This window comes from Tachyglossus aculeatus, chromosome 22 (genome assembly GCF_015852505.1).
Source record: "Tachyglossus aculeatus isolate mTacAcu1 chromosome 22, mTacAcu1.pri, whole genome shotgun sequence".
In the NCBI taxonomy this organism is placed as follows: Eukaryota; Metazoa; Chordata; class Mammalia; order Monotremata; family Tachyglossidae; genus Tachyglossus; species Tachyglossus aculeatus.
In genome coordinates, this window is record NC_052087.1 from 29,442,583 (window position 1) to 29,458,242 (window position 15,660).

Sequence of the window (15,660 nt, forward strand, 5' to 3'; positions counted from 1 at the left end):
GTACAAATATATATACATATATACAGGTGCTGTGGGGAGGGGAAGGAAGTAAGGCGGGGGGGGATGGGGAGGGGGAGAGGAAGTAGCGTTTAATAAATGCCATCATCATCATTATTATTATTGGGAAGTACAAGTTCATTCATTCATTCAATCGTATTTGAATACGTAATCGAATAAGAAAAGATCGTTCAAATACATGAAAAGCCGAAAGCTAGATAAGAAATCGGGGGCGACTCCTTTTTTTGTGGTTATGTGTCAAGTGCTTACTATGTGCCAGGCACTGTACTAAGTGCCTGACAATCGTAGCATAGGAAATGCTCTTCGTGATGAATTGGGCACAGCCGACTCAGTGAATTCTTTAGTTCCGTCTTTACTGAGGAATCATCATAATAATAATAATCAATCAATCAATCGTATTTATTGAGCGCTTACTGTGTGCAGAGCACTGGACTAAGCGCTTGGGAAGTACAAGTTGGCAACATATAGAGACAGTCCCTACCCAACAGTGGGCTCACAGTCTAAAAGATAATAATGGTAATAATAATGGTCTAAAATAATAATGGTATTTGTTAAGCGCTTAACTATATATATATATATATATATATATATATAGTATATATAGAGAAGTAGCGTGGCTCAGTGGGAAAGAGCCCGGGCTTTGGAGTCAGAGGTCATGGGTTCAAATCCCGGCTCCACCACTTGTCAGCTGTGTGACTTTGGGCAAGTCACTTAACTTCTCTGGGCCTCAGTTCCGTCATCTGTAAAATGGGGATGAAGACTGTGAGCCCCACGTGGGACAACCTCATCACCCTGTATCCCCACAGCGCTTAGAACAGTGCTTTGCACATAGTAAGCGCTTAATAAATGCCATCATCATTATATGCGAGGCACTGTACCAAGTGCTGGAAGATAGTAGAGAGGCTCTCACACCCCAGTTGATTTTTGAAGCAGACAACAAAATTGGGGAATTGGATCAAAGTATGGTGACCCCAGTGTTTTAGACCAAATTAATAAGTGATAAAACAAATCACCAGAACTAGATGAAACCCCCGGTGTGAATGTGTCACCTGTTGTTACAAATAGTTCAACGTGCCTGAGGATTGGCGGATTGCCAATTTAACGCCTATCGAGAAAAGCGGTTTCAGGGAAGATCCCGGGAATTATAGACTGATAAGTCTCACTTCTGTACCTGGCAAATCAGTAGAATCGATCAACTTAGGGTCAGTGAATATTGGAAAAACAACCCGTTCGAGGGAAGAAAACAAGGTGTCCGTAAGGGAAAATGTGCGTCACTAACCTGAGTCACTTGAAGAGGTCGCCGAGCACGGGGATAGAGGGGGATGAGTACACAGAATATTTTTAGATTTTCCAAAGGCCTTTGACAAGGTTCCACACCAAAGACTTTTAAAAAAAACCGAGTAATTATAGGATGGACGAGAATGTTCTGTCGTGGAGAGAAAACTGACAAAAAGGTAGGAAACAGAGGGTAGGAATCAACGGCCACTTTTGAGGGTGGAGAAGTATAAACTTTTAGATAATAACTTTTAGATAAGTATAATCTTTTAGACTGTGAGCCCGCTGTTGGGTAGGGACTGTCTCTATGTGTTGCCAACTTGTGCTTCCCAAGCGCTCAGTACAGTGCTCTGCACACAGTAAGCGCTCAATAAATACGATTGATGATGATGATGATGATAAACAACACAGTTCCCCAGAGTTTGGGGCTAGGCCCAGTTTTGTTTAATATCTTCATAAAGGCTAACGGGAATAATTGTGATGTTTGTTAAGCACTTACTACACTCAGAGCCGGGGTGGATACAAGTACGGTGGATTGGACAGAATCCCTGTCCCACAGAGGACTCCTGGTTTTCATCCCCATTTTACAGGTGAGGGAACTGAGGCGTCGAGAAGTGAAGTGACTGGCACAAGGTCGCAGAGCAAAGTGGCAGAGGCGGGATTCGAACCTAGGTCCTTCTGATTCCCAGGGCCATGCTCTATTTACTGGACCGTGCTGCTTCTCAAGGATCTGGAAGACGGAGGGTGCGGCGAATGATAAAAAGTTTGCAGGTGACACCAACCACTTCCGTATGGCCAAACGGGTCCTGGGTTCTATCCCGGCTCTGCCGCCTATCTGCTGTATGACCTTGGGCACGTCACTTAACTTCTCCGTGCCTCAGTTACCTCATCTGTAAAATGGGGGTTAAAAAAACGATGACATTTATTAAGCGCTTACTCTGTGCAAAGCACTAAGCGCTGAGCCCCATGTGGGACATGGACTGTGTCCAACCTGATTAGCTTGTATCCACCCCAGCGTTTAGTACAGTGCCTGGAACATAGTTAGCGCTTAACAGGTACTATTAAAAAAAAGTGGGGGGGGGGGTGGATTTATTTATTTTACTTGCGCATATCTATTCTATTTATTTTATTTTGTTAATATGTTTGGTTTTGTTCTCTGTCTCCCCCTTCTAGACTGTGAGCCCACTGTTGGGTAGGGACCGTCTCTAGATGTTGCCAACTTGGACTTCCCAAGCGCTTAGTCCAGTGCTCTGCACACAGTAAGCGCTCAGTAAATACGATTGATTGATTGATCGATCAACCTTGCTTCCCTCCTTAGAGCTCAGCTATTCTGGCTCCAAGGAATAGAGGCTGTGGCCGAGTTCCTCTCTGGCGGACCACCTTGATGCTTTCTGACTAAGCCGTAGAAGGATTTGTACTTCCCAAGCGCATAGTACAGTGCTCTGCACACAGTAAGCGCTCAATAAAACGATTGAATGAATGAAGGAAGGAATGAAGGCGACCCCCACATTATTTTATTTTGTTAATATGTTTTGTTTTGTTCTCTGTCTCCCCCTTCTAGACTGTGAGCCCGCTGTTGGGTAGGGACCATCTCTATATGTGGCCAACTTGTACTTCCCAAGCGCCTAGTACAGTGCTCTGCACACAGTAAGCGCTCAATAAATAAGATTGAATGAAGGAAGGAAGGAATGAAGGAGACCTCCACATTATTTTATTTCGTTAATATGTTTTGTTTTGTTGTCTGTCTCCCCCTTCTAGACTGCGAGCCCGCTGTTGGGTAGGGACCGTCTCTGTATGTGGCCAACTTGTACTTCCCAAGCGCCTAGTACAGTGCTCTGCACACAGTAAGCACTCAATAAATACGATTGAATGAAGGAAGGAAGGAATGTAGGAGACCCCCACATTATTTTATTTTGTTAATATGTTTTGTTTTGTTGTCTGTCTCCCCCTTCTAGACTGTGAGCCCGCTGTTGGGTAGGGGCCGTCTCTATATGCGGCCAACTTGTACTTCCCAAGCGCTTAGTCCAGTGCTCTGCACACAGTAAGCACTCAATAAATATGATTGAATGAAGGAATGAAGGAGACCCTCACATTATTTTATTTTGTTAATATGTTTTGTTTTGTTGTCTGTCTCCCCCTTCTAGACTGTGAGCCCGCTGTTGGGTAGGGGCCGTCTCTATATGCGGCCGCTGTTGGGTAGGGGCCGTCTCTATATGCGGCCAACTTGTACTTCCCAAGTGCTTAGTCCAGTGCTCTGCACACAGTAAGTGCTCAATAAATACGATTGAATGAATGAATGAAGAGAATAATAATAATTATTATTCCCCCTTCTAGACTGTGAGCCCGCTGTTGGGTAGGGACTGTCTCTATATGTGGCCAACTTGTACTTCCCAAGCGCTTAGTCCAGTGCTGTGCACACAGTAAGTGCTCAATAAATACGATTGAATGAATGAAGGAAGGAATGAAGGAGACCCCCACATTATTTTATTTTGTTAATATGTTTTGTTCTCTGTCTCCCCCTTCTAGACTGTGAGCCCGCTGTTGGGTAGGGGCCGTCTCTAGATGCGGCCTACTTGTACTTCCCAAGCACTTAGTCCAGTGCTCTGCACACAGTAAGCGCTCAATAAACACGATTGAATGAATGAATGAAGAGAATAATAATAATTATTATTCCCCCTTCTAGACTGTGAGCCCGCTGTTGGGTAGGGACCGTCTCTATATGTGGCCAACTTGTACTTCCCAACTGCTTAGTCCAGTGCTCTGCACACAGTAAGCGCTCAATAAATACGATTGAATGAATGAATGAAGGAATGAAGGAGACCCCCACATTATTTTATTTTGTTAATTTCTTTTGTTCTCTGTCTCCCCCTTCTAGACTGTGAGCCCGCTGTTGGGTAGGGGCTGTCTCTCTATGCGGCCAACTTGTACTTCCCAACCGCTTAGTCCAATGCTCTGCACGCAGTAAGCGCTCAATAAATACTATTGAATGAATGAATGAAGAGAATAATAATTATTATTATTCCCCCTTCTGGACTGTGAGACCGCTACTGGGTAGGGAATGAATGAACAAATAAGGGACGGTAGAGAACATACTGGCCTTGATTGCCGACCGAACGCCCCTTGCCTCTTTGAACTCGGAAGACACGTTGGTTGCCGTTTTCTTAATTTGAGGGGGGATTTCCTTGGAGAAGGCAGCTCTTTATGAATCCTGCTTACCTTTTTGACACCCACCAGGCCCACTGAACTTCTTCCAGGCGACAGAAATAAGCGTTGCCGGATCCCCAGGGCAACACGGGCGTCCCTACCTCCGCCAGGTTTACGGGGCCCAGGCAGTAGGCTGGAGATCCATCTGCCGGTCTCTCCCATGGACTGTAATTAGAACCGTAATTAGAACAGTTCTTACACGAAAAGACCCAGTTCACATGAATCAACTCCTTGATCCACGATCACCTGGAGCTATTTAACAAGTGCCCTTTGGCGTGGGAACATACCAGCCCTTAAGCCACACACGGTGGTTTTCCCTCAAAAACCAAGGGCCTGATGGACTCTTCCGTATCTTTAGCGGACCTACGGAGGCGAATAAATCGATTTTTACAGCTAGGTGAAGGGTAGTCTATTTTATTTTGTTAGGATGCTTGGTTTTGTTCTCTGTCTCCCCCTTTTAGACTGTGAGCCCACTGTTGGGTAGGGACCGTCTCTATATGTTGCCCACTTGGAATTCCCAAGCACTTAGTACAGTGCTCTGCACACAGTAAGCGCTCAATAAATACGATTGATTGATTTTTACAGCTAGGTGAAGGGTATTCTATTTATTTTATTTTGTTTGGATGTTTGGTTTTGTTCTCTGTCTCCCCCTTTTAGACTGTGAGCCCACTGTTGGGTAGGGACCATCTCTAGATGTTGCCCACTTGGACTTCCCAAGTGCTTAGTACAGTGCTCTGCGCACAGTAAGCGCTCAATAAATACGATTGATTGATTGATTGATTGATTTTTACAGCTAGGTGAAGGGTATTCTATTTTATTTTGTTAGTATGTTTGGTTTTGTTCTCTGTCTCCCCCTTTTAGACTATGAGCCCGCTGTTGGGTAGGGACCGTCTCTAGATGTTGCCCACTTGGACTTCCCAAGCGCTTAGTCCAGTGCTCTGCACACAGTAAGCGCTCAATAAATACGATTGATTGATTGATTGATTGATTGATTGGTTTTTACAGCTAGGTGAAGGGTATTCTATTTATTTTATTTTGTTAGTATGTTTGGTTTTGTTCTCTGTCTCCCCCTTTTACACTGTGAGCCCACTGTTGGGTAGGGACTGTCTCTAGATGTTGCCCACTTGGACTTCCCAAGTGCTTAGTACAGTGCTCTGCACACTGTAAGCGCTCAATAAATACGATTGAATGAATGATTGACAGTCTGGAAAATGGGGATTAAGACTGTGAGCCCCCCGTGGGACAACCCTGATCACCTTGTATCCTCCCCAGCGATTAGAACAGTGCTTTGCACATAGTAAGTGCTTAACAAATGCCATCATTATTATTATTACTGAAGGAGTCACCTTCTTCGCTAGGCGGGCAGCCACCGGTGGGAGAAGCTGGACGTGAAATATGCAATGAAGGGGATGATTAGTATAATTAGAGAGGATCCTTTTGAGTAAGCCGTGGGACCGCAGAAACTTGAGTGGCATAATTTGTTGACTGCTTTGCCCGTCTCTGTCCCTTTCTTCACTGTCATGGCAGTGGTCCTTGTGACACGGTCTTTCTTCAGAGTGCCTCAGAGAAATGGGTGGTCTCGCAAAGTATATACCAATGGCAATAATTCAGTGTAAGTGAAATAATTAACCACAACAAAGAATTGCAGTCCCGAGGGCGGAAAGGTGTGCGATCAAACGTGAGTGCGAAGGCTATGAAACTGGATCTACCTCATAGTCTATTTCTGTTTTTGAAAGGCAACGTCGCACGGGATTCCAATAACCTGCATTTAAGGCAGGTCTGAAATGAGGCCCGTAGTTCACTTTTGAATCCCGAGTTTCATTCAGTCGTATTTATTGAGCGCTTACTGTGCGCTTACTATTTATTTTATTTGGTTAGTATGTTTGGTTTTGTTCTCTGTCTCCCCCTTTTAGACTGTGAGCCCACTGTTGGGTAGGGACCGTCTCTATATGTCGCCGACTTGTACTTCCCAAGCGCTTAGTACAGTGCTCTGCACACAGTCAGCACTCAATAAATACAATTGAAAGAATGAATGAATATATTTGGACGTATTTATTACTCTATTTTACTTGTGCATATCTATTCTATTTATTTTATTTTGTTAGTATGTTTGGTTTTGTTCTCTGTCTCCCCCTTTTAGACTGTGAGCCCACTGTTGGGGAGGGACCGTCTCTATACGTTGCCGACTTGTACTTCCCAAGCGCTTAGTACAGTGCTCTGCACACAGTCAGCACTCAATAAATACAATTGAAAGAATGAATGAATGAATATATTTGGACGTATTTATTACTCTATTTTACTTGTGCATATCTATTCTATTTATTTTATTTTGTTAGTATGTTTGGTTTTTTTCTCTGTCTCCCCCTTTTAGACTGTGAGCCCACTGCTGGGTAGGGACCGTCTCTATACGTTGCCAACTTGTACTTCCCAAGCGCTTAGTACAGTGCTCTGCACACAGTCAGCACTCAATAAATACAAGTGAAAGAATGAATGAATATATTTGGACGTATTTATTACTCTATTTTACTTGTGCATATCTATTCTATTTATTTTATTTTGTTAGTATGTTTGGTTTTGTTCTCTGTCTCCCCCTTTTAGACTGTGAGCCCACTGTTGGGGAGGGACCGTCTCTATATGTTGCCGACTTGTACTTCCCAAGCGCTTAGTACAGTGCTCTGCACACAGTCAGCGCTCAATAAATACAATTGAAAGAATGAATGAATGAATATATTTGGACGTATTTATTACTCTATTTTACTTGTACATATCTATTCTATTTATTTTATTTTGTTAGTATGTTTGGTTTTGTTCTGTTTCCCCCTTTTAGACTGTGAGCCCACTGTTGGGTAGGGACCGTCTCTACATGTTGCCAACTTGTACTTCCCAAGCGCTTAGTACAGTGCTCTGCTCACAGTAAGCGCTCGATAAATACAATTGATGATGATGATGTGCAGAGCACTGGCCTCCCACCAAGGCTCCTAATGAGAAGCAGCGTGACCGGTTGGAAAGAGCATGGGCCTTGGAATCAGAAGGACCCGGCTCCAGAGCACATCCGCCGTGTGACCTTGGGCAAGTCACTTCACTTCTCTGGGCCTCGGTTCCCTCATCTGCAAAATGGGGATTAAGACTGGGAGCCCCAGGTGAAACATGGACTGTGTCCAACCTGATTAGTTCGTACCTACTCCAGCGCTTAGTACAATGCCTGGCACATACTAAGCGCTTAACAAATACCACAAAAAGTCTCCTCCTCCCCCAGCTGGGAAGGGGAGGAGGCAGTGGCGGTAAGAGCCCACAGCCGGTCCCCTTAAATGAGACCACCAGAGCTTGCTACCCGCTGTTGGGTAGGGCCCGTCTCTATACGTTGCCAACTTGTACTTCTCAAGCGCTCAGTACAGTGCTCTGCACACCGTAAGCGCTCGATAAATGCAATTGAATGAATGAATGCTACATGGGAGAGAGCGTGAGTGCACACAAACATACACACACTCACTCACACACTGTTAGACGCCGAGCCCTCAGGAACCTGAAATTCTTCCCCTCCAGCCCCCATGCCTACCCGTCTTGTTGTATTTATGACCATTGTCTTTAATATTGTTTTTGTGTTTTTATTGTGTGATCCTCCCTTATGCATCCATCACCCTCTCCCCTCCCTTATTCTTAGATGATAAACCCCTTGGGGACCAGGGGCCCGTGTCCAGTTTACACATGGGTATCTTTCCCCAGTGCCCAAAGTAAGCGCGTAATAAATGGCTTTACCACTACTCCTCTGACCTCGGTGAGCCTCCGCAAACTGCAGGGCACTGAGCATCCTGCCAAGCTGTGCCTGTAATCAGAGGGATAAGCGGGGGGAAGCGCATGCCCCCAGAGCTGGAGGCCGGGCCACAAAACCCACCCGGGACCTCTGCAAGCCATTGGCACTGGAGGCTGTTTCTTTGGTGTCCCCAGCTCCTGCCGTGTGGTTAGTCGAACTCCCTGCCCCCACCTGGAGTTAAACTTTTCTTGAAACAGTAGTAGGAATCCAGGCCCACCCGTGGGGACACAGGGGTAGTTTTGCTTGGAAAGACACAGCAGCCAAACAGGCAGGGACGGGAGATTGGGATTCCTGCGGATCGGGCCATCTGAAGGCCGGAGAAGCCAAAATCCCGTGATCAGCCTCCTCTTATTTCCCCTCCACCCTGCCGGGCCTCCTCTGTGTTTGCATCTCGCTCTACCACCGGCACGTCCTTCCATATTTCAAATACTTCTGCCTGTAGAAATCTGGCAAATGGTTGCCGCCGGGCCGATCCACGGTCCTCTGGACTGAGAACGCACGATCCCGGGCAGCTTTTTAACATCACTGTCTTTCTTTTCCCTTGGTTTTTGCCCTAAACCTCCTTAAGAGTCATCTCTCTTTGCCTCCCCAAACCACCGAGGCCAACACTGGCTACCGTCTCCCGAAACGATATTCTGCCCGCATGGTGAATCATCCGGTTGCCTCTGTTGTGTGTCTTGGCTCCGGGCTGGCCGTTTCCTATAATAGGGTGACCAGATTTGTACGCAGGCTTCCAAAGAGGCCATCCTGCCGCCGGGCTGGAGGACAAAGTAATGAGGGCTGTGGGTTTCTCCCCCGCCAAAGTCCCCTCCATCCATCGCAAGACACGGCTCGCCTTAGTACTGCTGCCAGATGTTCTGTGGATGGCCCTCGGGCGTGTTGTGGGAAATGTCACGGCGCCAGCACATTTCAGCCCCCTTAACCGGCTTGGAAACGACCGCGACTCTCGATTCCGGATCTTTATTCTAAAACTAAAAGCGAACTGGGAAGGGGACCGTCCAAGGGACCTCTCCCGTTACCTCTCCTCACCCCGCCGCCTCCCGGCCCCGAGAGGCCGAGATGCTCCCCGACCGGGAATTTCCTCAAAAACCGCGCCCAGAAATAACCGGCGGAAAAGTAACGTTCGCGCTGATCTTCCTTTAAGATAATTCCGTGGGGAGCACACCCGAGGGCGAGGGAGTGGAAAGAGGGGTGGCTTGAAAAAAGATGATACCTATAAATGCTTTTCCTTTGTTTCCCCACTGCAGATTTGATGACCGTGAAAGAATATCACTGTCTGCTACAACTACTATGCCCTGATTTCCCACTGGAGCTCACTCAGAAGGCGGCCAGGTGCGTCCTGAGTTATGTCCGTCCTCAGCTTTCTGGCTTCCCTAGCTTCTTTCCCTTCCCGAGCGGGAAGGAGCGGCCAGTGAGGTCACGGTAAAACCGAGAAAGAACTGTCAGCAAAACTAAAGTGAGATAGTGTTTCGGGATAACGGACCGGTCCCCTGTGCCGAAGGGGTCACTGCAAATTAGGATGGAGGGGAGTCTGACCAATCTGGCCAGAAAGAGATTGGTCTCTGGAATTTTTGGGAAAATGGTTCGAGTGAAGTACGGATTTATAGGGGGTCAAGAAGGGAATTGGAGGAGAGAAGGTGAAGGCAGAGGGTGGATACAGATAGAACGACAGTGGCCTAGTGGAAAGAGCACTGCCTAGGAGTCAGAAGGACCCGGGGTCTAATCCCAGTTCGGCCACTAATAATAATAATAATAATAATAATAATAATAATAATAATAATAATAATGGCATCTGTATAATGAGGGACCTGCAGAGAAGCAGCGTGGCTCAGTGGAAAGAGCCCGGGCTTTGGAGTCAGGGGTCGTGGGTTCAAAGCCCGACTCCGCCAACTGTCAGCTGTGTGACTTTGGGCAAGTCACTTCACTTCTCTGTGCCTCAGTTACCTCATCTGTAAAATGGGGATGAAGACTGTAAGCCCTCTGTGGGACAACCTGATCATCATCATCATCATCAGTCGTATTTATTGAGCGCTTACTATGTGCAGAGCACTGTACTAAGCGCTTGGGAAGTACAAATTGGCAACATATAGAGACAGTCCCTACCCAACAGTGGGCTCACAGTCTAAAAGGGGGAGACAGAGAACAAAAGCAAACGTACTAACAAAATAAAATAAATAGAATAGATATGTACAAGTAAAATAAATAAATAAATAAATAGAGTAATAAATATGTACAAAGATATATACATATATACATAGCAAGCATTTAACACCTGGTAACCTCCCCAGTGCTTAGAACAGTGCTTTGCATGTAGTAAGCGCTTAACAAATGCCATCATTATTATTATTATTATTCTTTATTAAGCACTTACTATGTGCAAAGCACTGTTCTAAGTGCTGGGGAGGTTACAAAGGGGATCAGGATGTCCCGCGTGGGGCTCACAGACTTCACCCCCATTTTACAGATGAGGGACCTGAGGCCCAGAGAAGTGAAGTGACTTGCCCAAAGTCCCACCGCTGACAATTGGCGGAGCCGGGATTTGAACCCACGACCTCTGACTCCAAAGCCCGGGCTCCTTCCACCGAGCCGGGCTGCTTCTCCGGTCTGCTGGGTGACCTGGAGCAAATCGTCTAGCTTCTCTGCCTCCATTCCTTCATCTGTAAAATGGGGATTCAGACTGTGAGTCCTGTGTGGGACAAGGACTGTGTCTAACCTGATTAACTTGTACCTATTCCATTGCTTAGTACCATGCCGGGCAAAATAGTAAGTGCTTAACAAATACCATAAAAAAAAAAATCCAGACTTCACTCTGCTGCCCGGATCATTTTTCTACAGAAATGTTCAGGACACGCTCCCCGACTCCTCAAGAAGCTCCAGTTGTTGCCCGTCCACCTTCACATCAAACAAAAATTCCTCCCCGTTGGTTTTAAAGCACTTAATCACCTTGCCCCCTCACGTCTCACCTCGCTACTCTTCTGCTACAACGCAGCCCGCATGCTTCGCTCCTCCAATGCTAAACTTCTCGCTGTGCCTCCATCTCATCCATTTAATAATAATCAATCAATCAATCAATCGTATTTATTGAGCGCTTACTGTGTGCAGGGCACTGTACTAATGATAATAATAGCATTTATTAAGCGCTTACTATGTGCAAAGCACTGTTCTAAGCGCTGGGGAGGTAACAAGGTGATGAGGTCGTCCCACGGGGGGGCTCACAGTCGTCATCCCCATTTTACAGATGAGGGAACTGAGGCCCAGAGAAGTGAAGTGACTTGCCCAAAGTCACACAGCTGACAAGTGGCGGATCCGGGATCTGAACCCATGACCTCGGACTCCAAAGCCCGGGCTCTTTCCACTGAGCCACGCTGCTTCTCTATAATAATAATGGCATTTGCTAAGCGCTTACTATGTGCAAAGCACTGTTCTAAGCCCTGGGGAGGTTACAAGGTGATCAGGTTGTCCCACCGGGGGGGGGGGGGGGGGCTCACAGTCTTCATCCCCATTTTACAGATGAGGGAACTGAGGCCCAGAGAAGTGAAGTGACTTGCCCAAAGTCACACAGCTGACAAGTGGCAGAGCCGGGATTTGAACCCCTGACCTCTGACTCCAAAGCCCGGGCTCTTTCCACTGAGCCATGCTGCTTCTCTATAATAATAATGGCATTTGTTAAGCGCTTACTATGTGCAAAGCACTGTTCTAAGCGCTGGGGAGGTTACAAGGTGATCAGGTTGCAGTGTGGCCCAGTGGAAAGAGCACAGGCTTGGGAGTCAGAGGTCATGGGCTCCGCCACTTGTCAGCTGGGTGACTTTGGGCAAGTCACTTAACGTCTCTGTGCCTCAGTTACCTCATCTGTAAAATGGGGGTTAAGACTGTGAGCCCCACGTGGGACAACCTGATCACCTTGTATCTTCCCCAGGGCTTAGAACAGTGCTTTGCATGTAACAAATGCCATCATTACTATTATTATTATTATTAGCCCAGACCTGGGATTCAGAGGATGTGGATTCTAATCCTGACTCTGCCACACGTCTACTGTGTGACCTTCGGCAAACCACTCAACTGCTCTGGGCCTCCGTTACCTCATCTGTAAAATGGGGATTAAGACTGTGAGCCCCCCGTGGGACAGGGACTGTATCCAACCCCATTACCTTCTATATCTGCCCCAGAGCTTAGAACGGCGCTCGGCACAGGGTAAGCACTTAACAAATACCACAAATATTATTATTATTATTAGCATTATTGTTAGGAGTGAGTTGAAGGTCTCAAGTAATTGGTGGGGGGACAATGGGCATGTGAGTCACAGGAGGAGAAGTGATGTTGCCCTGTAGAAGAGAGGGCCGAGATCTAGCAAATGAGGGTGGATAGAGAAGCAACAGTGGATAAAACACAGGCCTTGGGCGTCAGAAGGACCTGGATTCTAATCATCATCAATCAATCATCAATCGTATTTATTGAGCGCTTACTATGTGCAGAGCACTGTACTAAGCGCTTGGGAAGTACAAATTGGCAACATATAGAGACGGTCCCTACCCAACAGCGGGCTCACAGTCTAAAAGGGGGAGACGGAGAACAAAACCAAACATACTAACAAAATAAAATAAATAAAATAAATAAAACAGACATTCTCTGACAAAGTCTGTAGTTTGCTCATTCTCCCAGAATGTTCTGCTCCCCACCGCCTGCCTCAGAGCTTCATGGGGTCCCCCAGGACCTACTTTCTGCCTCTAGACTGTAAGCTCGTTATGGGCAGGGAATGTGTCTGCTAATTCTGTTGTACTCCCCCAAGCGTGCTTAGTACAGTGCTCTGCACACAGTACGCGCTCAATAAATACCATCAATTGAGCAGAGCCGGCATTAACCCTCCCTGCCCATTGGGGAACCGGGTTTTGGCCTGCTGGAAAGACCCCAGGAGTGGGGGGGGTCAATAGCCGCCCGCGACTCTTCCGCTTGCCTGCTGGGTGACCTTGGGTGAGTCACTTCCCCTCTCCGTGCCTGAGTTTTCACGTCTGCTAAATGGGGATGCGCTCCCTACCTCTCAGGGACACTGTACGGATAAAATGAGACGAACGATGGGAAAGCAACTTTGGATATTTAAGGCACAAAACCAACCAACCCACCCCAAAAAAACCAGACAGTACTATCATTATCATCTGTGTTGCTGAGGGGGAAAGAAATGAAGTTTGCCCGATATTTAAGGCACGAAACAAACCAACCAAAAAAAAAAAAAAAAAACACAGACAGTACTATCATTATCATCTGTGTTGCTGAGGGGGGAAAAAATGAAGTTTGCCCTGCATGTGAGGACCCAGGTGGGGGGAAGGGAAGGAGAAAAACCTAAACTGAAATGGCATAAAACCCAACACAGAATCTTGTAAAGAAACAGGGGGGGATACAGCACATGGCTAAGAATAAAACACTGACTTGACTCTAACTGGAACAGGCCTTTGGATGTATCTTCTGGTGATACTTGAGGGCGGGGATCGTGAGTCGCATGGGGGACGCGGACAGTGTCCAACCTGATTAGCTTGTATCTACCCCTACTAGGCGCTTAACAAAAACCATCAATAAATAAATAAATAAATAAATAAATAAATCGGTGGTTTATCGAAATCTCCTCTTCCAGCCGGTGATGGGTGGGTAGGCAGGGCCTCAAGTTGTACCCTGTTATGGTCTGGGACCTCCAGTTTCCAAACCGGCTAAAACTACATGGCCAGCTGGACATCCCCCCCTTGGCTCCCAAATCACCCCTCACCTCAGAGAAAAGAAAAAGCCATTTCCCGGACGGCATCTGACGAACAAACGGGACACGGTTTTCAACGGCCGAACTCCTCGGCGTCCCACCTCGTATTTGGCCTAATCCCCCAGCTAGAGGATATAGGGTCCTTACTTTTTAGAGGTAGGCTTCAGTTTTCTCTAAGGTAAAGAAGTCCGTGACTGTTGAAGTTTGTTTTGCCCACGAAAGCGCGTTTTAGTTCTTCGTTCAGGTCCTAGGAAGAATGAGGGTAATCACTTTTGCAGATAGTGATTGAGTCCGCTTGATGTAAAGAGGTGGTTTCTTGTTAAAGTTTGCTTCTCCCTGTCATTCATTCAATTGTATTTAAGCGTTGTAAGGGTAGTTTTAGTTCTTTGTTCAGGGTCAACGGCAGTACTGCTCTCCACTGCAGGGTAGCAGGGAACCACCTGATTTATAGTCTTTAAAAATAAAAAAAAGTCAGTAAAACCTCTTTTAAGGTGATGAGACACCAAAGCAATGGGAGGTATAATAACCTTAGAAGTCAGGAACCAAATTGCCGATACTGTGCCCCTGGATCACAGTACCTCCCTCTCCGCGATCAGTCAGTCCTATTTATTGAGCACTTACTGTGCAAAGAGGACCGTGCCAAGCGCTTGGGAGGCCACGACGTAACAGAGTCGGTAGACGCGTTCCCTGCCCGCGGTGAGCTTACAGTCTGCAGGGTCTTATGACCCTCAGTCCCTGAGAAACAGATCTGGACCGAAGAGAGCCCAGAAAACCATTCTAGAAGCGAGGCGGGCAGTGGAGAAGCAGTCGCTCAGATTCCCCTTGGACTAAAATAATTAAGAACGGGAAATTCGAGGAAGCTTCCAACCGCTGAGCTAAATCAGGCTTTGGACTTGTCTTGCCTTCCTTAAGGAAGTGTCGGGAGCCTGCGTATTGAGCAGCTGTGAAAAAGACCAAAAGTCATGACACCCCGAGGGGAGGAGGGGAGAGGGGGAAAGGAACCCCCCCATGGTGGGGGATAAGGGGGAAAGGATTTGAATGAGTGTCTGATGCTCCCTTTTCTTTGGCTCAGAGCTCTTCCCACAGCTGCAGGGCTGCCCGTGGGAGAAATAAATACTAATACTAAATAAATACTAATAATAAATATTTGGGGTATGTGTTGAGTACTTAATAATACATGCCAAGCGCTTCAGTAAGCACTGGAGAAGCAGCGTGGCGTAGTGAGAAGCAGCGTGGCGTAGTGGAAAGGGCGCGGGCCTGGGATCTAATCCAGGCTCCTCCACTTGTCTGCTGTGTGACCTTGGGGGAGTCATTTCACTTCTCTGGGCCTCAGTTACCTCATCTGTAAAATGGGGATAATAATAATAATGATGGTGGCATTTATTAAGCGCTTACTATGTGCAAAGCACTGTTCTAAGCGCTGGGGAGGTTACAAGGTGATCAGGTTGTCGCACGGGGGGCTCACAGTCATAATCCCCATTTTACAGATGAGGGAACTGAAGCCCAGAGAAGTGACTTGGCCAAAGTCACCCAGCTGACAATTGGCAGAGCTGGGATTTGAACCCATGACCTCTGACTCCAAAGCCCGAGCTCTTTCCACTGAGCCACGCTG

The 15,660-nt window shown here is 46.8% G+C and overlaps 1 protein-coding gene across 2 annotated transcripts in view; it reads left to right on the forward strand.

The window, feature by feature from the left end:
- Positions 1–15,660, forward strand: part of C22H11orf49 (chromosome 22 C11orf49 homolog) — a 200,667-nt gene that overhangs the window by 154,688 nt on the left and 30,319 nt on the right. For both annotated transcript variants that reach the window (XM_038765114.1, XM_038765115.1), the window contains one exon: positions 9,556–9,640. In XM_038765114.1, the coding sequence (XP_038621042.1) occupies positions 9,556–9,640 (85 nt within the window). The remainder of the gene's footprint in view (positions 1–9,555; positions 9,641–15,660) is intronic.